At 40.3% G+C, this 23,922-nt stretch overlaps 2 protein-coding genes across 3 annotated transcripts in view; one reads left to right on the forward strand and one right to left on the reverse strand.

Moving 5' to 3' along the window:
* The window catches only part of LOC121838636 (NLR family CARD domain-containing protein 3-like), a 733,752-nt gene that overhangs the window by 393,660 nt on the left and 316,170 nt on the right, over positions 1-23,922 (forward strand). The window lies entirely within an intron of this gene.
* On the reverse strand, positions 1,013-22,528 carry tpst1l (tyrosylprotein sulfotransferase 1, like). Of its 2 annotated transcripts, none has more exons than XM_024376725.2 (7): positions 22,339-22,528; positions 22,092-22,145; positions 5,533-6,218; positions 5,216-5,374; positions 4,807-5,060; positions 3,680-3,881; positions 1,013-1,685 (listed from the first exon to the last, which is right to left on the reverse strand). In XM_024376725.2, the coding sequence occupies exons 3-7, from the start codon at positions 5,944-5,946 to the stop codon at positions 1,653-1,655; spliced, it is 1,062 nt and encodes a 353-aa protein (XP_024232493.1). In that variant the 5' UTR covers positions 5,947-6,218; positions 22,092-22,145; positions 22,339-22,528; the 3' UTR covers positions 1,013-1,652. The 2 variants fall into 2 exon arrangements, with proteins under 2 accessions (XP_024232493.1, XP_024232492.1); XM_024376724.2 differs by having other exon boundaries at positions 22,243-22,528.

The following is a 23,922-nucleotide window of genomic DNA, read 5'->3' on the forward strand; positions in this document are numbered from 1 at the left end:
ACGGCAAGCACAGGGGAAAGAAACATCTGACTCAAAGCCAAGATCAGTTCCCAGTTTGAGGAGTTTAGAGGGCAGCTGATACTGAGAGGAGTGAGCAATGCAGGAGATGGGCATGGACTTTGAGAAGAAACTAACCGAGATAGAAGAGTTCCTAAAAAAGGGAAAGGAAAGACAGACCATTATTAAGTCAGGGATGGACATTGCTGAGCCTAGGGAGTTCCTCCTGTAGTGGACAGACAAAGGCCAGGCTGACGCGATCGAGAACAGACACTAATCGACAGTTGACGACCTGCAGGGACCTTTGATAAAGAAACGGCCCCTTCGGAGTCCACAGAAGAGCTGGACAAAGGACCTATCTGCCACACAGTCCAACCCAGGCATAACGAAACGAGGCCAAGCCATCACACTCCCCAACCAAGTCACAACACACCCTGACCCAGCTGGTACAGAACTGGAGAGCCTGCTCTGCTTCCTTGACCTAGAAAGCCTTGAGGAGCCTTTTCATGACTTCTCTCCCCTGAACATAGAGCCCCAGCCACCTGTTCGTGAGCCCCTGGAATCCCCATCATACTAACCTGACGCTCCACTGGAAAGGTCCCCCTCTGACAGAGGGGGTCCAAACTGAGGAAGTCCAAACTGAACTTTCCATTTTTTTTTTGTTGAAAGAATAAGTAAAAAAAAACTGGGCTCAATTATTAGTAGAAGAGTTTATGTAGAGTAGGTGAGAATGACAGATTTTTGAATTGTGTAAATTCAATTGTTTTATGCTTGCTTTCCCTGGCTAGATTGTGTTGCGTTACTTCCGTACATTAATTGTAGTGCCCTGCATTGAGTTTCAACGGTTCTTAAAGAAAACATTATATACACATTGACAACATAGTGCTTTACCGGCAGTACGGGAAAAAAAAAACCCCACCATAAAACCCTTAAAGATTAACCTTAGGCTTATTTTGTTGGGTACTGTAAGTCCTTAGCAAAGAAACCTGAAATAAATGCTTAGACATACTTGCTATACAGTGATTTGCCTTATTTATTTCAACAAAACAAGCTACAAACTAATACTGAATGAATTCTCCAACAATATAATTTATTAAGAAAATAAACATGACATCTTGAAAAATATAAATGTATGCCTACTTACACACACACACACACACACACACACACACACACACTCTCTCACAGATCTTTCCAAAAACATGTTCACAGATTTTGGAAGAGTGACAGGAAGTTAATAAGAAACATATAGAAATGGTATCAGGTTCAACAATTGTGGTACAAATTCACATTACACTGCAACACTATTGGTACATGGAGCGCTATGTGGAAGGAGAGGAGGCAGAGTTTCAGACAGGGGACTTTCCTGAGAATGAGTCAAGGGAAGAGGCACCGGAGTTCCCACACAGTGGCATCCACTGTCCCACAGAATTGTGGAGCAATAAACTGATCCATATTTGATGCCCTCATTACCCTCAAATAACACAACATAGGCTAACAGTCACGGTGGCCTATGCAAAAACACATATGCAGTTTAGAATCCTCTTTATTGGGGTTGATGGTGGGCTGAAAGCCAATGGGAAAGGAGCATGGAATGTGGAACTGGAGAGGGTTCTAAAATGTCTGAAGTGCCTTGTGTTTACCTCCTTCTCCACCTAACTGGGATGTAGGGTTTCTGTTCTCTGAAGCTGAGGAGAAGAAAATCATCATCAGCCTTTAAGGAAGAGCACACGCAGATATGAAAATATGTGCATGACACAGGTGGCTCCTTAATAGGGGAGGACAGGCTCATCGTAACGGCTGGAACGGAATTAATGGATTGGTATCAAACATAAAGACATGGTTTCCATGTGTTTGATACCATTCCACTTACTCCATTCCAGCCATTATGAGCAGTCCTTCCCTCACCAGTCTCCTGTGGTGCAGGAGTATATTACTTACAGTGGGGCAAAAAAGTATTTAGTCAGCCACCAATTGTGCAGGTTCTCCCACTTAAAAAGATGAGGCCTGTAATTTTCATCATAGGTACACTTCAACTATGACAGACAAAATGAGAAAGAAAATCCAGAAAATCACATTAGGATTTTTAATGAATTTATTTGCAAATTATGGTGGAAACTAAGTATTTGGTCACCTACAAACAAGCAAGATTTCTGGCTCTCACAGACCTGTAACTTCTTCTTTAAGAGGCTCCTCTGACCTCCACTCGTTACCTGTATGAATGGCACCTGTTTGAACTTGTTATCAGTATAAAAGACACCTGTCCACTACCTCAGTCACACTCCAAACTCCACTATGGCCAAGACCAAAGAGCTGTCAAAGGACACCAGAAACAAAATTGTAGACCTGCACCAGGCTGGGAAGACTGAATCTGAAATAGGTAAGCAGCTTGGTTTGAAGAAATCAACTGTGGGAGCAATTATTAGGAAATGGAAGACATACAAGACTACTGATAATCTCCCTTGATCTGGGGCTCCACGCAAGATCTCACCCCGTGGGGTCAAAATGATCACAAGAACAGTGAGCAAAAATCCCAGAACCACACGGGGGGACCTAGTGAATGACCTGCAGAGAGCTGGGACCAAAGTAACAAAGCCTACCATGAGTAACACACTACGCCGCCAGGGACTCAAATCCTGCAGTGCCAGACATGTCCCCCTGCTTAAGCCAGTACATGTCCAGCCCTGTCTGAAGTTTTCTAGAGAGCATTTGGATGATCCAGAAGAAGATTGGGAGAATGTCATATGAAACCAAAATATAACTTTTTGGTTAAAACTCAACTCGTCGTGTTTGGAGGACAAAGAATGCTGAGTTGCATCCAAAGAACACCATACCTACTGTGAAGCATTGGGGTGGAAACATCATGCTTTGGGGGTGTTTTTCTGCAAAGGGACCAGGACGACTGATCCGTGTAAAGGAAAGAATGGGGCCATGTATCGTGAGATTTTGAGTGAAAACCTCCTTCCATCAGCAAGGGCATTGAAGAATGAAACGTGGCTTGGTCTTTCAGCATGACAATGATCCCAAACACACCGCCCGGGCAACGAAGGAGTGGCTTCGTAAGAAGCATTTCAAGTTCCTGGAGTGGCCCAGCCAGTCTCCAGATCTCAACCCCCATAGAAAATCTTTGGAGGGAGTTGAAAGTCCGTGTTGCCCAGCAACAGCCCCAAAACATCACTGCTCTAGAGGAGATCTGCATGGAGGAATGGGCCAAAATAACAGCAACAGTGTGTGAAAACCTTTTCTGTAAGTCTTCACCTCGGTCATTGCTAACAAAGTGTATGTAACAATGTATTGAGAAAAACTTGTTATTGACCAAATACTTATTTTCCAACATAATTTGCAAATAAATTCATTAAAAATCCTACAATGTGATTTTCTGGATTTTTAAAATTAATTTAGTCTGTCATAGAAGTGTACCTATGATGAAAATTACAGGACTCTCTCATATTTTTAAGTGGGAGAACTTGCACAATTGGTGGCTGACTAAATACTTTCTTGCCCCGCTGTATGATCACTGAGCATTGGGTTCTATATTTCCAGCATCATGAGGATATGCATGCTGCCCTTCCTATCAGACTTTCCATCTGTTTGAATCTCCCTTTATCCTTTACAATGATACTGTCCATAAGAATAAAAATATGAAAGGATGTCAATTCTGATATGGTGAGTCAGGTCTCACCAGTGTGTAGTTTTTGGGGGCTATGATGGGGTCTGGCCGGGCGTAGTCTGGGGGGTTTGCCAGGGGGTCATAGCCGAGGCGGGCGAGCATGGGGGCGATGTCATCCATCTCACGCAGCACATCAGAGGGGATGTGACCCACCCACTTAGACAGGGCGTCTGTGTTTACAGGGTTCACAACCTGGTCTGTGGACCGCTCCACTCTACAGGGGGAGATCAGACAGATATAACATTAGTGTTTGTGTGAGACTTGATTCACCTGACCTCTCCAACCTACAAGGGTCTAGACTAATTCCAATGCGTGTGTGCGCGCACACGCATCTATTTTTGTCCTAGCTTTTAGAGGTGCATATGGTTGTGACAAGATTTAATCGTGGCATAAGACAGAAGTATTATATAAAGCAGCTCACTGACTACCACAGCTGGCTTCACATTATGTCTCATCTAAACCTTCCATTAAACCATCATACATACAGCTCCAGACCTGGCTTCAAATACTATTTGAACTCATTTAAAATACTTTATCTGGGATTGTTTAAGCAGAATACTCAAAAAGGTGAAAAGAAAACCCTGTACATTTGGCACTCCAAGCAAATGAGCAGACACTGAAAGTATTTGAAAATGTCATAGTATTTTAACCCAGGTCTATATTGCACCGCACAGCTGGAAAAACAAGACTGACTGACCCTTTATGCTTCATAGTAGTAATAGATATGGCTGACCTGGTGAACAATGAGCATTGTCAGTGTCCACTTATTCTATCACACGGAAATGGAGGATAACTACCTATTCTTCAGGCATCTCTTCAGTGCGAACTATACCATAATGCAGCAAACGTCTGGTATGCAATCAGAAGAGGAGACAAGCGGGTGAGGTATGCGTGTGTGATTGAGCAGGGAATTTCTGTATGCGTCTGTGTATTTATTGAGGCAGTGTGTAAGTGAGAGAGAGAGAGAGGTGTGAGCTGGGAAGACAGACGAATGTGTGAATCCTGTGTAAGGAGTAATACTAAGTACACCTGTGAGCCATAATCTTCTACAGCAAAGGTTAAATGGGAAAGGAAATAATGAATCTTAGGAGGGTGCTTGTCTTGCATGTACATAAAGAAACTCGCTCTCTTTCGCTCACTTGGACAGCGACACTCCGCCGGCCTTGCCAATAAGGTCTTCATGGTGTAGCACGGCCGGGTCCCATGGCAACCCCAGGAAGCTCAGCAGCTTCCTCATCTCTACCTCTGGGTGCAGTACCAGCTGCTCGTAGCGCACAGGCAGACAGCTGCCCTCAGGCGCCCCCTGGCACTGGGAGTACATGCCCTCCACCGCACGGCTCCACTTAGTTAGACAGTCCCTGTAACTAGTCAGGTCAAAACCAGAGATGGTCACCTGCAAGAAGAGAGAAGGGAAGGAGAATGAGTCTGTGTTAAAGAGAGAGAATATAGAAAAGAGAGTGAAGTGTCTGAAGAGCAAGGAAGAATGGAAGCTCATCAGACCCCAGCATGCAGAGGGAACCCCCTCCCCCACCCCACAGCAGTTGCTACCTTGCGTGAGATCATGGAGTGGACGGTAGCCCTTCCATCCCGTAGCATGAGAACAAACTTGGCCTGGGGGAAAATACGGGCCAGGTAGGACAGAGACTTCAGAGCAAATGGATCCTTGTTACAGAGCCTGGCTGCTGGCTCCCCATGACCTATTATTACCTGGTGGAAGAAATAAATCAAGCAATGAATCCAGCCGCAAAGCTATAGAAAATTGTGCAGTTACAATTTAATTACACTGCAGCATCCTAGCCTAGGCAACCCTTCCTATGTTTCAGGATTACCTGATGTAAAGTGAGAAGACAAACACCATGGCTAACCTCCAGTAAGAACGCCCGCATTGCTGAGTCCAACACCTGGTCAGTGACCCCGGCCTCGTCCAGTCTGACCCGCTCCCTGGCCGAGCGACTCCAGGTTGCACGCATGGCAAGAAGACGTGGGATCACCCGTGTCTCCTCCCCGCAACGCACTGCATTGTGGGCATCCAGCATGGCCCGCATCAGTGTGGTGCCGCTCCGAGGGAACCCACCAATGAAAATGAGGGGTGTGTCCTCGCCATAGTAAATGGGAGATGCTTGGCTCTGATTGGTGGAGCCCAGGTGGGCATCTGCCCAGGTATGGCGGTGGGCGTGGTCAGGGGGAGGGCAGTCGATGCCACTCAGGCCCAGGTAGAGGAGAGAGGCGGAACAGAGGAGAGCACAGCCCAATAACATGCTCACCTTCTGTCCCCTCATGGTCAGTTAGACTAGAGGTTTATGGGCTGTGGACTGGAGTTAAGAGTAAGAGCTTGGGGTATGATTTGGTATAAAAATCTGTGGGTTGAGACCTAGAGGGTTGAGAGAGGGGCAAGGGAGAGTGACTGAGGCCTTTGGGTAGAAAATAACGTAGTGAGGAACGTAGAGACCCGTCGTCACTGGCGGTCTAGGACCCCCCCAGGTGGCTCTGAGAGGGGTCCTTTCCAGCTGGGTGCCAGCCCTGTACATATCCTTGATCCACCATAATGGACCTGCAACACACACGGAAAGGCTTATTTTTGTTTCCAATTGATATTATTTCTTCTGGTGACCACATACAAAACACGCTATGTTATTACATAATTATTATGCATTACATTTTAGAACAATTTCAGAACAATTGTAGCTTCCTGCATGTGTCCTGTCATTGACCTCCCCAACGAATGACTGAACTAGCTGCACAAGAGAGACAGAAGAGCGTGTCCGGTTGGATTTCTGCAACATTCATATTCCACATCCAGCATTTGGAGAGCCACTAACTACACGGTTATGCTGCCTTCTCGTAAATGCCATCAACTCTATGCTCTCCTTTTCTTCTCACCTCACTCAGTTTCTTTCCTCTATCCCTCATTGTCACACTCATGTAAAGCCACTAACTGCTACTGTTCCATGTTTTCCTACAGTGACAGCATACTCAGCCACACACTACAATGCAAAGCAATTTGTTTAAGATCCTATGAGTCACTACTAAACTAAATCAAAAGCCTGCCGAATGCCGATCCTCACATGCTGCAACAATCAGTCATATTTACTCTGCTAGCTAAAACAAAAATGTACCCAAATCATTTGCACAAAGAACGTGTAGCCTAATTGATATATTTTTGTTCATTCCCTTCTGAAAGGCCTAGGTACAAATGCTTTGTACAGTACATGTGGTCTCTGTATTAGATAAGTACTTCAAAGTAACTGTCCAGTGTTAAGATTTCTATGAAATATGGCCTATAATTAATTCCACAGTTCTTAAATTACGGTGCATTTGGAAAGTATTCAGACCCCTTTCCGTTACAGCCTTATTCTAAAATGCATTCAATAGTCTCCCCCCCCCCTCATCAACCTACACCCCATAATGACAAAGCAAAAAACAGGTTGACATTTTGGCAAATGAATAAAAAAATAAATACAAATATCACATTTACATAAGTACTCAGACCCTTTACTTAGTACTTTGTTGAAGTACCTTTGGCAGCGGTTACAGCCCTGATTCTTGTTGAATATGACTTTACAAACTTGACACCTGTATTTGGAGAGTTTCTCCCATCCTTCTCTGTTGATATCACTCTAGTGGTGTGGGGGCAGTGCTTTGGCAAAGTGGGGGTGGTTATATCCTGCCTGGATGGCCCTCTCCGGGTGTAACGTCAGACGGAGCCATGGTGTTCCCGACCCCCGTTTTAGCTTCCAGTATCTATTCTGCAATAGTCTATGTGCCGGGGGGCACACAGACTAGGCTGTCCTATCTGGTGCAATTCTCCTGTCTTATCTGGTGTCCTGTGTGAACTTAAGTATGCTCTCTCCCACTCTACCGCTGAATGCTCAGCTACGAAATGTAAACTGAAATTTACTCCGGAGGTGCTGAACTGTTGCACCCTTTACAACCCCTGATTATTATTTGACCCTGCTGCTGCTTATCTATCAATGTTTGATCATCTCGAAGTACTCTTATAATCTCCACCTGGCACAGTCAGAAGAGGACTGGTGACCCACCCAAGAGTATGGTTCCTCTCCAGGTTTCTTCCTAGTGTTGGATTTGGGGTGAACTTTGAATATCGAGATATTGTAGACATGATAGATCAGACGCATAGTGTATAAGGAGTGAAAGAAACCGGGTTTTATGTCAGGAGGTAATGGGTCTCCGTAGAAAGACAGATGGCTTTGGAATGTGTTGTGTGGACGGGAGAAGATCACAGGATTGCTATAGGGGAAGCAGATGGACATCTGTGGATTAGGCAAAAGAGGGGTTGAGGTCAGATCCCCTGAAGGGAGTAATAAGGGTTTACATCCAACATTCCTGTTGAACCATAAGATGTAAGGATTGGAGAGAAGGAGGGGTGTCTAAAGTAGAGTGTGTATATATATATATATATAAATATATAAATAAATATATAAATAACACACACGTGATGATGGGAACATAACTTTGTCTGAATACAGCTGTGTCGTCCCTTTGGGAAGAATTAAACTTGGTGTAATTCTCTAAGCTTCTCGAGTGTCCATGTTATTTACTCTGACAAATTAGAACTTAACACTAGGTTCCAAGAGTGCTTTTTCTTTACACCTTTGTAATCATGAAATATGAGAGTATAATCTTTTCTCATCACTGCAACTCCCGTCCTTTGGGAAGAATTAAACTTGGTGTAATTCTCTAAGCTTCTCGAGTGTCCATGTTATTTACTCTGACAAATTAGAACTTAACACTAGGTTCCAAGAGTGCTTTTTCTTTACACCTTTGTAATCATGAAATATGAGAGTATAATCTTTTCTCATCACTGCAACTCCCCAAAGAGCTCGGGAGAGGCGAAGGTCGAGTCATGAGTCCTCCGAAACATAAGCTGCCTAGCCGCGCTTCTTTTTACCAGCCCGCTTAACCTAGAAGCACCAATGTGTCGGAAAACACCAGCCTCAACATCAACAGTGAAGAGGTGACTCTGGGATGCTGGCCTTTTAGGCAGTGTTGCAAAGAAAAAGCCATATCTCAGACTGGCCAATAAAAAGAAAAGATTAAGATGGGCAACAGAACAGACACTGGACAGAGGAACTCTACCTAGAAGGCCAGTGTCCCAGGGTTGCCTCTTCACTGTTGACGTTGAGACTAGTGTTTTGCGTGCGCTATTTAATGAAGCTGCCAGTTGTGGACTTGAGGTATCTGTTTCTCAAACTAGACACTAATGTACTTGTACTCTTGCTCAGTTGTGCACCGGGGCCTCCCACTCTTTCTATTCTGGATAGAGCAAGTTTGCTCTGTTCCGTGAAGGGAGTAGTACACGGTGTTGTAACGAGAGCTTCAGTTTCTTGACAATTTCTCGCATGGAATAACCTTCATTTCTCAGAACAAGAATAGACTGATGAGTTTCAGAAGAAAGTTTAGTTTCTGGCCATTTTCAGCCTGTAATCGAACCCACAAATGCTGATGCTCCAGATACCTTGTCTAAAGAAGGCCAGTTTTATTGCTTCTTTAAATCAGCACAACAGTTTTCAGCTGTGCTAACAATTGCAAAAGGGTTTTCGAATGATCAATTGGCCTTTAAAAAAAGGATAAACTTGGATTAGCTAACACAACATGCCATTAGAACACAGGAGTGATGGTTGCTGATAATGGGCCGCAGTACACCTATGAAGATATTCCATACATCAAAAAAAAGAAGCAATTTCCAGCTCAAATAGTCATTTACAACATTATTAACAATGTCTATACTGTATTTCTGATCAATTTGATGTTATTTTAATGGAAAAAGTGCTTTTCTTTACATTGCAGTGTATGGCCACGGTTCGATCGATAGTGGTTCATAGAGATTACAGTTTCTACGTGAAGGGAGATGTAGGAGCCCACGTTTAAAAAAAAATTATGTTTTAACCTTGAGTGTAGGGGGCAGTATTTTGACGTTTGGATGAAAAACATACCCAAACTAAACACCATTTCTCAGGCCCAGAATATGCATACAATTGTCAGATTAGGATAGAAAACTCTAAAGTTCCTAAAACTGTCAAAATATAGTCTAAGTATAACAGAACTGATATTGTTTTTCCTGAAAGCTCTCTGTTCCATTGCCTGCCTTCGCTCCATTTAAAGGGATATAAAGGGTGTGAACAGTCTTTAGACATAGTTTCAGGCTTTTATTTTGAAAAATGAGCGAGAAAGATCACATCGCGTCATTGTATGGCTGGGTGCCAGCAGCGTTTGCATGCGCAACAGCTTGGAGCAGACATTTCTCTCTCCTATTTAAGAAGCTACACAGTCCCAGTCGAAATATTATTGATTATATATTGTAAAAACAACCTGGGGATTGATTATAAAAAAACGTTTGACATGTTTCTACAAACTTTACGGATACTATTTGGAATTTGTTTGCGATATCGTGACCACTCGAGCCTGTGGATTTATGAACATAACACGCCAACCAAATGGAGGTATTTTGGATATAAAAATCTTTATGGAACATTTATTGTATAACTGGGAGTCTCGTGAGTGCAAACATCTGAAAATCAAAGGTAAACGATTTATTTTACTGCTTTTCTGACTTCCGTGACCAATCTACTTGTCCGCGAGGTGTTTGTAATGTCTTGTCTACTGAGAGAGATGTCCTTACATAAACGCTTGGTATGCTTTCGCCTAAAATATTTTTTGAAATCTGACACGCCAGGTGGATTAACAACAAGCTAAGCTGTGTTGTGCTATATTGCACTTGTGATTTCATGAAAATTTAATATTTTTTGTCATTTCATTTGAATTTGGCGCTCTGCAATTCAGCGGATGTTGACGAAAATGATCCCGCTAACGGGATGGGTGCATCAAGAAGTTCCGTGACCAGATTCCTTATGATGAGAAATTGTCTGAATTTGCCACAACGTGGAAAACGTTTGACCTCTCATTGCCAACAAAGGGTATATAACAAAGTATTGAGAAACTTTCGTTATTGACCAAATACTTATTTTCCACCATAATTTGCTAATAAATTCATTTAAAAAATCCTACAATGTGATTTTCTGGGGGGAAAAAAATCTCATTTTGTCTGTCATAGATTAAGTGTACCTATGATAAATTACAGGCCTCTCATCTTTTTAAGTGGGAGAACTTGCACAATTGGTGGCTGACTAAATACTTTTTTGCCCCACTGTATATGCAACGCAGGACACACTAGATAAACTAGTAATATCAATCAACCATGTGTAGTTAACTAGTGATTATGATTAATTGCTTTTTATAAGATAAGTTTAAAGATAGCTAGCAACTTAACTTGGCTTCTTACTGCATTCGCGTAACAGGCTGGCTCCTCGTGGAGTGCAATGTAAGGCAGGTGGTTAGAGCATTGGGCTAGTTAACTGTAAGGTTGCAAGATTGAATCCCCGAGCTGACAAGGTACAAGTCTGTCGTTCTGCCCCTGAACAAGGCAATTAACCCACCGTTCCAAGGCCTTCAATGAAAATCAGAATGTGTTCTTAACTGACTTGCCTAGTTAAATAAAAGTTAACATTTTTTAATTTTTTAAATAGGCCAAATCGGTGTCCAAAAATACAGATTTCCGATTGTTATGAAAACTTGAAATCGGTCAATCCGATTAAATCGGGTCGAAACCCTCCATAACCAGTTGAAGAAAGAGCGACAAAGGCTTTCAATACGACAGTGACTTTTAACACTCCTATCTATGACCTGAGTCCGAGCCATCAACCTGGGTATGGGCGGCAGGAGTGCACCATGAGTCCTGAGACTGCGCATGGAGAGAGAACTCATTCAAACTTCTCTCATGCTCCTGGTGTACTGGTGGGAGAAATGGACCAGACAGAAGGGTGATGGCAGCTCAGGTGAGAGACTCGTGTATTTGGAAAAAACATTTTATTTTGATATTGAAACCGGGACATTATCAAGGGCCATCAAATGTGACAGGCAAGAGTTACATATGTGCCGTTGGGAAGATTAAATAAAGCTATCTGAAGAAGAACCAATGAAGACACGCTGGAAGGGGGGGGGGGGTCAACCATGCCCATAATTGTTTAGTTGGGGTGTCAGGTTTATTGAGGAGGAATGCACACTGAAATTCATAGTAATTTAGACTAAGACTGCATTGAGATACCAATCTTTCATTACCATGCCACTCGCGACAGGAAAACCGGGACAAATGGGGGTTGTAAAGAGAAGAGCTATTACCAGTAATAAAAAGATCCCGTTTCTAAATGTACATTCTAACCGTCATTATTTGTGCTAGGTTGAGAAGCTTGAATTCAAGTGGTAGACTCAAAGTGAAGCGCTAACAACTGTCATTCTAAATTTGGGTTGGATAATTTATCAAATATTTTAATTATGAGTCGGACAAAGCGAGAAAGAGCGCTACTTTCAAACTGTGAGGGGTGGGTGCACTGTTCAAATTTATTGGGCCTTGGGAGGGTTTTTCCTCCCTAGAAACCTTATCTTTAAGTAACCTTATATTTAAGTGTCCTCAGAGGGAGGTTAGTTGAGAACACTAGATGATAGCTTAAGACAACCATGAAGGGGTTTTTGTTTTACCATGTCGTGAGAATTTTAATGTTAAATCGCATCAATACATTGATTGTTGGATACTGTACAATTAATATGTAAGAATATGTCAAAGATAAATACACAACGCAGAGGACGAAAGGGCTAGAATTAACAATCAATGGAAATAGTTCACTTCTTAAGGTATAGGGGGCAGCATTTTCACATTTGGATAAATAGCGTGCCGAATTTCAACTTCCTGCTACTCATGCCAAGAATATAAGATATGCATATTATTGGATAGAAAACTCTGAAGTTTCTAAAACTGTTTGAATCATGTCTGAGTATAACAGAACTTATGTAGCAGGCAAAATCCAGAGGAGTAACCGTTCAGAATTTTTTAAAATTTTTAGGTCTCTGTCTGTTCACAGAGTTCTCATTGACAAATGATATTTCTTAGGAAGCTGTTTTCAGTTCCTACCGCTTCCACTGGATGTCACCAGTCTTTAGAATTTGGTTGAGGTTATTCATTTGTGCAATGAAGAAGTATGCCATCTAGGCCTAAAAACTAAGGTGTCATTGTACGCTGATGATTCATGTTCTTTTAAAACCACAATTGGAGTCTCTCCACGGCCTCTTAGAGGATCTAGATACTTTTGCTGTCCTCTCTGGATTAAAACCAAATTATGATAAATGTACCATATTACGTATTGGATCACTAAAAAAAAATTCACATTTTACATTACCATGTAGTTTGCCAATTGGGTGGTCTGACGGAGATGTAGATATACTCAGTATACAAATCCCAAAGGAAAGAAATGATTTCACTCCAATACATTTTTATAGAAAGTTAACAAAAATAGATAAGATCTTGCTACCATGGAAAGGAAAATACCTGTCTATTTGTGGAAAAATCCCCCTGATTAACACTAGTTATATCACAGATTACCTATTTGCTTATGGTTTTGCCTACACCTAGTGACCTGCTTTTTAAATTATATGAACAAAAAATATTCAAATTTTATTTGGAACGGCAAACCAGATAAAATTAAAAGGGCCTATTTATATAACAAATATGAATTCAGTGGGCATACATTAAATATTAAAGCATTAGACCTCTCACTAAAGGCATCAGTCATACAAAAGTTATACTTAAATCCAAACTGGTTCTCTAGTCAATTGGTACGAATGTCTCATCCTATATTCAGGAAGGGCCTTTTCCCCTTTATTCAGATTACACCTGCTCACTTTCGGTTGTTTGAAAAGGAAATCTCCAAAATATCTTTCTTTTTTAAACAAGCCTTAGAAAGTTGGTTGCAATTTCAGTTTAATCCACCTGAAAGGACTTAACAAAATTGTACAACAAATATTGTGGTTAAATTCAAATATACTAATTGATTTTTTTAAAACTGTATTTGTCGAAGAAATGTTTAAAAAAGGTATACATTTAGTGAATGATATCATAAATAGGACTGTTGGGGTTGTCACACACAGACATATGGAAATGTCTGCTCTACCCAAAATTACAACCAATTAATTGCAGCATTACCACAAAAATGGAAGAGGCAAGTAGAAGGGGAAAAAAGGAACTTGTTCTTTAATACAGGGCTGACATACATAAAATGGTTAAAGAAAAGTGTGATAAATAAAAACATATACCAATTTAATTTAAGGACCAAAAAAAACTGACAGTGCCATATAAAATGGCAAAATAATTGGGAAGAGATTTGCAATGTCCCCATTCCATGGCACATGGTTTATGAATTGATACGCAAAACACCGGATTCAAAATTTCACATTTTTCAATATAAATTACTATACAAAATTCTTGCAACTAATAGAATGTTATGTATATGGGGGATACAATCTTCCCAGCTCTGCAGATTCTGCTGTGACGAGGCAGAGTCATTAGATCATTTATTTTGGTATTGTCCATATATAGCTCATTTTCGGTCACAGGTCCAGGAATGGCTGTAGAATTGCAACATTTGCCTAGAACTAACACTACAGATAGCAATACTGGGTGATTTGAAAAGCCATAGTCAATCAATCAATAATATAATAATTATTTTAGCAAAAAAAGTGTTTTAATTTACAATCTGTAGAAGCTATGAGAATAGGAAGGTTCAATTATTTTGTGAAGCATCACAGCACAGTTGAAAAATATATGGCAAATAGAAATCCGAAATGGATGATGTTGAGAGACAGATGGGAGGGGTTGAGTGGAGCTGAAGGGTGGGACTAATAACAAGATAAACAATGTAAAACATACGGGATCTGTAAAATGTATATAGGTTCGGAACTTTTGAAATAGCATAGTTACAAATAGAAATCAAACTGGATGGACATCAGAAATAGAGGAAGGACTAAGAACAAACGAGAGAACTATTGTAAAGTAGACTGTCTGTAGAGTATTATAAGATGTATGGATTGAAGGTAGAAGCAGAAGTGTTTATTAGTTTACTCCAATTGGGGGAATCGGCGGAAGGGTTTGCGGGGAATAAAAAGAATATACTTTTATTATAAAAAGTGTATATATATTAAAAAATATATTATATATTTTTAAAAATATATATATATATATATTTTTTTTTTTATATAAAAAAATATATATATAAAAAATAATTATATATATATATAAAAAAATATATTATATATATAAAAAAAAAATATATATATATATATAATTAAAAATAATTATATATATAAAAAAATAATATATATATATATAAAAAAATAATTATATATATAAAAAAAATAATTATAAAAAAAATAATATATATAAAAATAATTATAAAAAATAATTATATATATAAAAAAAATAATTATAAAAAAAATAAATATATATATATAAAAAAAATAATTATAAAAAATATATATAAAAAAAAAATAAATATATATATATAAAAAAAATAATTATAAAAAAAAATATATATATATATATATATATATATATACACACCCCAAAAAAAATGGGGGATTGGAAATGATGCAGACAATTACATTAGAAGCAACATTCTTTCCGCAATATTAAGCTGATCCACCCTCTAGAAGAAAAAATAAAAATATGACATCTAGGACCTGAGTAACACTGTTGAGAGTTGGCCAAGACATGAATAGTAGCGTTAGTTTCCTCTCATCCTCTATTGAAAACAGACCCGTATTCAATTTGATCGATTATTAAAGTTTAAAAATACCTAAAGTTGTATTACAAAAGTAGGTTTGCCAAAATATTTCAAAGTTCATAGGCAACTTTTAAAATATTTTGTAGTGACGTTGCGCATTTTGGAAGCCGTTTTTTTTCTGGATCAAACACGTCAAATTGACATTTTGGATATATATGGACGGAATTAATTGAACAAAAGGACCAATTGTGATGTTTATGGGACATATTGGAGTGCCAACAAAAGAAGCTTGTCAAAGGTAAGGCATGTTTTATATTATATTTCTGCGTGTTGTGTAGCGCCCGCAGGGTTGAAATATTCTACCCTCTGTTTACTATTGTGCCATCATCAGATAATAGCTTCTTATGCTTTTGCCAAAAAGCCTTTTTAAAATCTGACATGTTGGCTGGATTCACAACGAGTGTAGCTTTAATTGAGTACCTTACATGTGTGATTTAATGAAAGTTAGATTTTTATATCAATTTATTTGAATTTGTCGTGCTGCATTTCCCTGGATTTTGGCCAAGTGGGATGCGAGCATCCCCTATCCTAAAGAGGTTAAGGAAGAAGGAACAGTTTATTGCCCGTATTACTTAACTTCCTGCCTAGCAAAAAAGACAATGTTTAGAGAGGAGGAGATTCCACCCCAAATTGGGGTATATACAGTTGAAGACGGAAGTTTACATAACCTTAGGTTGGAGTCATTAAACTCGTTTTTCAACCACTTCAAATATCTTGTTAACAAACTATAGTTTTGGAAATCGCTTAGGACATCTTTGTGCATGATACAAGTAATTTTTCCAACAATCATTTACAGACAGATTACTTCACTGTATCACAATTGCAGTGGGTCAGAAGTTTACATACACTAAGTTGATTGTGCCTTGAAACAGCTTGGAAAATTCCAGAAAATTGTCATGTCTTTAAAGCTTATGATAGGCTAATTGACATCATTTGGAGGTGTACCTGTGGATCTATTTCAAGGCCTACCTTCAAACTCAGTGCCTCTTTGCTTGACATGGTAAAAATAAAAAATAAAAATCAGCCTCAGCAAAAAAATTGTAGACCTCCGCAAGTCTGGTTCATCTTTAGGAGCAAATTCCCAACACCTGAAAGTACCATGTTCATCTGTACAAACAATAATATGCAAGTATAAACACCATGGGACCACGCAGCCGTCATACCGTTCAGGAAGGAGACGCGTTCCGTCTCCTAGAGATTAATGTACTTTGGTGCGAAAAGTGCCAATCATTCCCAGAACAACAAAGGACCTTGTGAAGATTCTGGAGGAAACAGATGCAAAAGTATCTATATCCAGAGTAAAAACGAGTCCTATGTCGACATAACCTGAAAGGCCGCTCAGCTAGTAAGAAGCCACTGCTCCAAAACCACCATAAACAAAAAAGCCAGACTACGGTTTGCAACTGCACATGGGGACAAAGATCGTACTTTTTGGAGAAATGTCCTCTGGTCTGATGAAACAAAAATAGAACCGTTTGGCTATAATGACCATCGTTATGTTTGGAGGAAAAAGGGGGATGCTTGCAAGCCAAGGAACACCATCCTAACCATAAAGCACAGGGGTGGCAGTATCATGATGTGGGGGTGCTTTGCTGCAGGAGGGACTGGTGCACTTCACAAAATACATATCATGAGGCAGGAAAATTGTGGATATATTGAAGCAACATCTCAAGACATCAGCCAGGAAATTAAAGCTTGGTCGCAAATGAGTCTTCCAAATGGACAATGACCCCAGGCATACTTCCAAAGTTGTGGAAATGGCTTAAGGACAACAATGTCAAGGTATTGGAGTGGCCAACACAAAGCCCTGACCTCAATCCTATAGAACATTTGTGGGCAGAACTGAAAAAGCATGTGCGAGCAAGGAGGCCTACAAACCTGACTCAGTTACACCAACTGTGTCAGGTGGAATGGGCCAAAATTCACCCAATTTATTGTGGGTAGCATGTGGAAGGCTACCTGAAAACATTGACCCAAGTGAATCAATTTAAAAAGGCAATGCTACCAAATACTAATTAAGTGTATGTAAACTGACCCACTGGGAATGTGATGAAAGAAATAAAAGCTGAAATAAATCACTACTGTTATTCTGACATTTCACATTCTTAAAATAAAGTGGTGATTCTACTGACCTAAAACAGGGAATGTTTACTAGGATTAAATGTCAGGGATTGTGAAAAACTGAGTTTAAATGCATTTGGCTAAGGTGCATGTAAACTTCCGACTTCAACTGTATACACTACCACTGGTGGAACCATGCATTTGTCTTATACAGCTGTATGACCCAATAGGTGAATAAACTTGGTTTAAGCTTTACTAGTCGTCCGTGAGCGTTAACGGGTTCATTTAGAACCTAACAATGCTAAAACATTTAGGAGATAGAGGTGCTCAAAGTTGGCCCATTTAGCATTCCCCACCATTTTGATATCATTTAAAAGCTTACAAACAGGGTTGTCGAAAGTGAATGAAATCAAATGGAATGACACTCTGGTCTAATGTAGTAGACTATATAGGAAACCGGGTGCCATTAGGGACTCAGTCATTGACTCTGTCCCAGAATGAAGAGTAGGCTACAGAGCAGTCTCATTGTCTCTCTTCTCCGGTCTGTTCAGAGTGGATGTGGAGGAAACTGGGCATCTGGTTGAACCAGGAAGGCAACACCTACTTTCTGGATACTTGCTAAAGTGCTTGTTAAAGTTCTGACAGATGAGGATGTTGAATGTGAACACTGGACAGAAATGGGTAAATAATAATCATTATTATTTAGGCTGTTATTTCAGCATGAGTAGTGTGACGGTCACAAATTAATTCAAAACAGTCTCATTCAGTCTAGTCGTTGCGCTTCCCCTTTAATTTCCAATGAAATAGCCAGCATCAGGTGCGCAATAAGGTGACAGTTGCCATTTATTTTGTTCTATAGTGTGCGTTGTAACCGTGTCTTAAAGCCAACAAGGGCGCCGGATTGAATCCACTATTTCCATTGTTGGATTACAATTAAACAGTCAAGTCAACGGTAATCTCCGCTGGAGTTCTATGGACAGATTGGTTGTACAGATCTAGCCAGTCAGGAGCCCTCAACCAAAAATATAGAAAGGCCTACTTGAATGCAGGACTTCAAACAGTGTGACCATAGGGATGGGATTAGCAAGGCTATGTGAGATTGCAGACTGTCGAAAACAGTCCAGAACTGCCCTAAATGTGTGTTAGAGATTGTCAGGTCTGTTGCTGTGCAGATTGCAGTGAGTGTGTGTGACAGTGTTTAGGGGAGAGAGAGAAAGAGATTGACAGGTCTGTGATAGCTTAGAATGTGTGTGTGCGCGTAGGATTATTCCACGATTCTCTGCTATCCGACACTGAGCTCCAGGATGTTACAGTGGCAAGAAGAAGGAAAAAAAAAAAAAAAAAAAAAAAAGTGAACCCTTTGAAATTACCTGGATTTCTGCATAAATTGGTCATCAAATTTGATCTGATCTTCATATAGGTCACAACAATAGACAAACAGTGTGATTAAACTAATAACACACAAATTGTATTTCTGGTCTATATTGAATACATAATTTAAACATTCCCAGTGTAGGTTGGAAAAAGTATGTGAACCCCTAGGCTAATGACTTCTCCAAAAGCCAGTTGGAGTCCAATCAATGAGACGAGATTGGAGATTTTTTTTATAGGGCAAGGCAGCTATAACCAACCTCACAAAATTTGAGTTTACTATTCACAAGAAGCATATCCTGATGTGAACCATGCCTCAAAACAAAAGAGATCTCAGAAGACCTAAGATTAAGAATGGTTGACTTGCATAAAGCTGGAAAGTGTTACAAACGTATCTCTAAAAGCCTTGATGTTCATCAGTCAACAGTAAGACAAATTGTCTATAAATGGAGAAAGTTCAGCACTGTTGCTACTCTCCCTAGGAGTGGCTGTCCTGCAAAGATGACTGCAAGAGCACAGCGCAGAATGCTCAATGAGATTAAGAATCATAGAGTGTCAGGTGAAGACTTACAGAAATCTCTGTCTGGAACATGCTAACATCTCCGTTGACGAGTACACAATACACAAAACACTAAAAAAATGGTGTCCATGTGAGAACACCACAGAAGAAGCCACTGCGGTCTGAAGTTTTATAAAAGTGCACCTGGATGTTCCACAGCGCTAGCAAAATATTCTGTGGACAGATGAAACTACAGTTGAGTTGTTTGGAAGGAACACACAACACTGGAGAAAAAAGGGCACAGCTCACCACCATCAAAACCCCTACCCAACTGTAAAGTATGGTGGAGGGAGCATAATGGTTTGGGACTGCTTTGCTGCCTCAGGGCAAGGACAGCTTGCTATCGTCGACAGAAATATGAATTCCCAAGTTTATCAAGACATTTTGCAGGAGAATGTTAGGCTATCTGTCCGCCAATTGAAGCTCAACAGAAGTTGGGTGATGCAACAGGACAACCACCCAAACCACAGAAGTAAATCAGCAACAGAATGGCTTCAGAAGAAAATAAGCCATCTGGAGTGGCCCAGTCAGAGTCCTGACCTCAACCTGATTGAGATGCTGTGGCATGACATAAAGACAGCAGTTCACACCAGACATCCCAAGAATATTGCTGAACTGAAACAGTTTTGTAAAAAGGAATGGTCCAAAATTCCTCCTGACCATTGTGCAGGTCTGATCCACAACTACAGAAAACGTTTGGTTGAGGTTATTGCTGTCAAAGGCGGGTCAACCAGTTATTAAATCCAAGTGTTCACATACTTTCTCCACCCTGCACTGTGAATGTTTACACAGTATGTTCAATAAAGACATGAAAACATATAATTGTTTGTGTGTTATTAGTTTAAGCAGACTGTGTCCATTGTTGTGACCTAGATGAAGATCAGATAACATTTAATGATCAATTTACGCAGAAATCCAGGTATTTCCAAAGGGTTCACATACTTTTTCTTGTCACTGTAAATTGCAGAACAGACCAGGCAGAATCACCAGTGAACATCTGGTCATGACAAGGGGTAGGGTGAAGTTAGCTGCTTTTAGAAACGCACGTATTTACACACTAGCGTTGATAGGAATTAACTTGCAAAAAAACGCAATAGTCCGCCAAAACGCAATTTCAACTTACTCTGGCGATTGTCCGTAGGGTTGGTCCTTATGCAGGGGGGTTGAGAAAAAAAACTGAATAGAATGTAAACAGACTTAGCAAATCTGTGTCTGTTGTAGACCCACTTCCTCTCTGCTTACCACATGTCAAAAATGATTTTTTTTAAAAACATGCACAAAAAGCAAGAACTTGTGGGGAACATTTATTTTGACATGAGGTAAGCAGAGAGGAACTTTGCCTAAACAGACTGTTACAATGGTTACACCATGAATATCAGTCTGTAAGAAGTCACTAAAAAAGATGCAAGTCTCTACAAGGCAGAATATGGACTACAATTACATTTACTTTAAAGAATTGGGATACCTAGTCAGTTGCACAACTAAGTAAGCATTTCACTGTCAAGTCTACACCAGTTGTATTCTGCACATGTGACCAATAACTTTTTATTTGAATGCATGCAACTGAAATTTGTCTTCCACATTTAACCCAACCCCTCTGAATCAGAGATTGTTGTTGGGGGTTAACTGACTTTCTCAAGGGCAGAACGGCAGATTTTTCCATTTGCCGGCTCGGCGATTCAAACCAGCGACCTTTTGATTACTGGCCCAACGCTCTTAACCGCTAGGCTACCTGCTGCCCCATGTACTGGTTGTATATTTTGTTGGTCCTTTTGGCGGTAGGAGGTGGAGAAAGGGTATCCACAGGAAGGCGTTTACCCTACTTTATGCAGAGCTGGTAGGTTCTGTCCCTTGTATTTTCAATCTGTTGAGGCATTGCTTGTGATGCACAATATGTAAATAATAGTCGAATTTAGTCCACCAAAGCCCTCGGCTGGAAGGGGTTTGCTGGTCTGTTAGGCACTGCCATATTGTGCAAGTGTTTGTCACGTGTGAATTGCATTAGTATTGAAATGAAAAACTGTAAACATAAACAATATATTTACACAAACTAACGTTAGCATACTGAATGTCTGATGGGGATTTGTCTCACATTCCTGCCTCCAAAAGGACCAATCACATGGACAACCAGTGAAGCATCATTTTATTCAACATTCTGGTTTGTAGAAGTCATAAGAGGAATCTTCCCTGATCTGAAACCGAATTTCTGCCCGAAATATAATTATTTGCAATTCAATGGTGGGTCTTCAGGCTAAGAGAAACTGAACTGACCTTGCTGAGGAACTACAACAAACCAACGTTGGGAAATTGTTTAAATATACTTTCCATTATATGATACATTCCAAGCCTACATTCAATCGACAGAGTAAATCTAAATTGTATTTTAAATCAGCTAGGGTTATGTAAACTAACTAGGCCAGCGGTCCACACTGAAAAAATAAAAAACAGCACCTCCGGCAAACAGGGGTGTAATCATTAGTTCAAACAGTTGCTTTCCTTTTTGTAAATTAAAATGGGAGACAATTTTGCAACTAACACGAGGGGTAAATTCAGGTAGGACCCTCCCCGTTTCGTTCAGTTTGCTTCCCTTTAAGAAACGTTTTGCAACATAATCGGCCTAATTAATACACCCTCGGTTAATCGACAGTATTGCTACCTCCAGTGAGTTGTGAATACCCAGGAAGCGCAATTGGTAGTAGTTTTGTATACACAAAACTTCACGGAATCGAATGTGAATATCACTCACCTTAACTGCCGAGAATCAGTCTCTGAAAAAGAAAGGTCCGTTGTAATTGTGTAACTGCAAAATAGAGGAAACTGTCAACTTCAACACAAGCCGCTCAAACAAGATAAATTGTGTAATTTAAACGAGTTTAACTATGGTGTTGTCTTGTCACCAGTCTGAGGTTCAGCCGTATCTACTGTCGTACAACACAACATAAGGAGAGTAAATTCAGCATTCTTAAAAGAAACGCCTGAGCGGTGTTTATTACTTTCTGATCCTGACGAGAGAAAATAACTATCGGGGAGGTTCTCTTTTGCACTGTTCAACCAATCGAATAAACGTGGAGGAGGAGTTAAGATGGAGTTTGCCCTTGTTAAATGGATGTTAATAACGTCCAAAAGTAACATCACATTCTCTCTTTCCATTCCTCCTAAAGACCGGATGCAATCGTTTGACTCCACTGACGGTGTACGGGACAGTTGCCATAAAGGCAGTACCACAGCTAGAATAATGAGACAGATATTTCACCGGTTGTATAAGTGTGAAGCATCCGGTTTTCCGCTTCCACTCACTACCAAATATGGTGATGAGAGGAAGTCCATTGGATGGCAGTGAGAAGAGATGGATTTTGTCTGACATTATGCCATTTTTTTCACCAATTAAACTTTTGGTCTCAAAACAATTTTCCGTTCCCAAAACTACACGCTGTTCCGAATAGAGTGGACTAAGTTTTGTAGATGTTATCCTTTGCCAAAGGAAAACAAAAATGTTTTGTTTTAAAGGAGTGCAAGGGGGAATTTATTTATTACACACATACTTTAGGGTAGGCGCTCCCTAACGGAAATATGCAAATATCTGTTTGAACGCTCCAATAGGATCTCGCTAACTCATGCTTGGCTCTAACACTCTTCCTTGCTTGTTCTGCCCCCTATGGCTCATTTGTTCCCATTTGAAACGACAGGAGTTGGTCTATCTTGGGTTAGTTGTAAATTCCCTTTGATACAAAGATAGACACTTTCACAGTACAATATGAAGAGCGGCTGAAACTGCGCATGGGCAGGCTGTCAAATCAAAGGCAGGCTGTCAAATCAAAGGCGGCTGTCAAATCAATGGGCAGGCTGTAAAATCGATATAAAAAATCTAAAAACGTACTTAAATGTAACAACTTGGTTTATAGTAAACACAATAGAGAACAACGCTCAGTAGACCGCTAATTTGATCAGCTAGCAGTTGCTAGCTCATACACCGGAGTAAAACCTCCACCTGATTCCTCATGTGAAGAAATTGAGGAATCTGGACATTCAGTTGATTCAGAAAATCCAGTCAATAGTCCCACACCCAAAAAGACACAAATAATTGTCTTTGCGTGAACTTCAGGTCAACATTGTTTAAATATATATATATATTTTTTCATTCTCAAGGTCAACAATCAATGCTGCCTCTGCAAAGATAAATGAAAGAGCCAATGGTCTGGAGAAAATTATACACGAAAAATCATTCACCTCTAGACCTCTCTGAATCATGCATAAAATAGTATCTAAGAGCTTAAACTTGCAAACACTGCTTCTTCTGATAAATGCACTGCACAGGAGAAGACCATCCAACATGCAAGAGTGCTTATCTGAAGCAGAGAGATACCGGAGAAGGTGGGGGCTATGGCTTTACGGTGTCCCTGGGGACCACGGTGAAGCACATAGTAGGTGGCACCGGACTTCCCCGATGGATATATGGACATGGCTGTGGATGTTGCTCATCGTATTGGGATGAAGCAAGATGCCATCGGCAGCCGCTTGATCATCATCCAGTTTGCTTTTCGCACAGTGAGAGATGCAGTTTGGAAGAAAGCAAAGGA

This window comes from Oncorhynchus tshawytscha, linkage group LG17 (genome assembly GCF_018296145.1).
Source record: "Oncorhynchus tshawytscha isolate Ot180627B linkage group LG17, Otsh_v2.0, whole genome shotgun sequence".
In the NCBI taxonomy this organism is placed as follows: domain Eukaryota; kingdom Metazoa; phylum Chordata; class Actinopteri; order Salmoniformes; family Salmonidae; genus Oncorhynchus; species Oncorhynchus tshawytscha.

Excerpts from the sequence above, each read along its gene's own strand:
- tpst1l (XM_024376725.2), bottom strand. The coding sequence starts at position 5,946 with ATGAGGGGACAGAAGGTGAGCATGTTATTGGGCTGTGCTCTCCTCTGT. Across the intron at positions 5,061-5,215 it reads ACTCCATGATCTCACGCAAG|GTGACCATCTCTGGTTTTGA; the intron begins GTAGCAACTGCT and ends CTCTTCTTGCAG. Across the intron at positions 1,686-3,679 it reads CCCCCAAAAACTACACACTG|CTTCAGAGAACAGAAACCCT; the intron begins GTGAGACCTGAC and ends TCTTCTCCTCAG.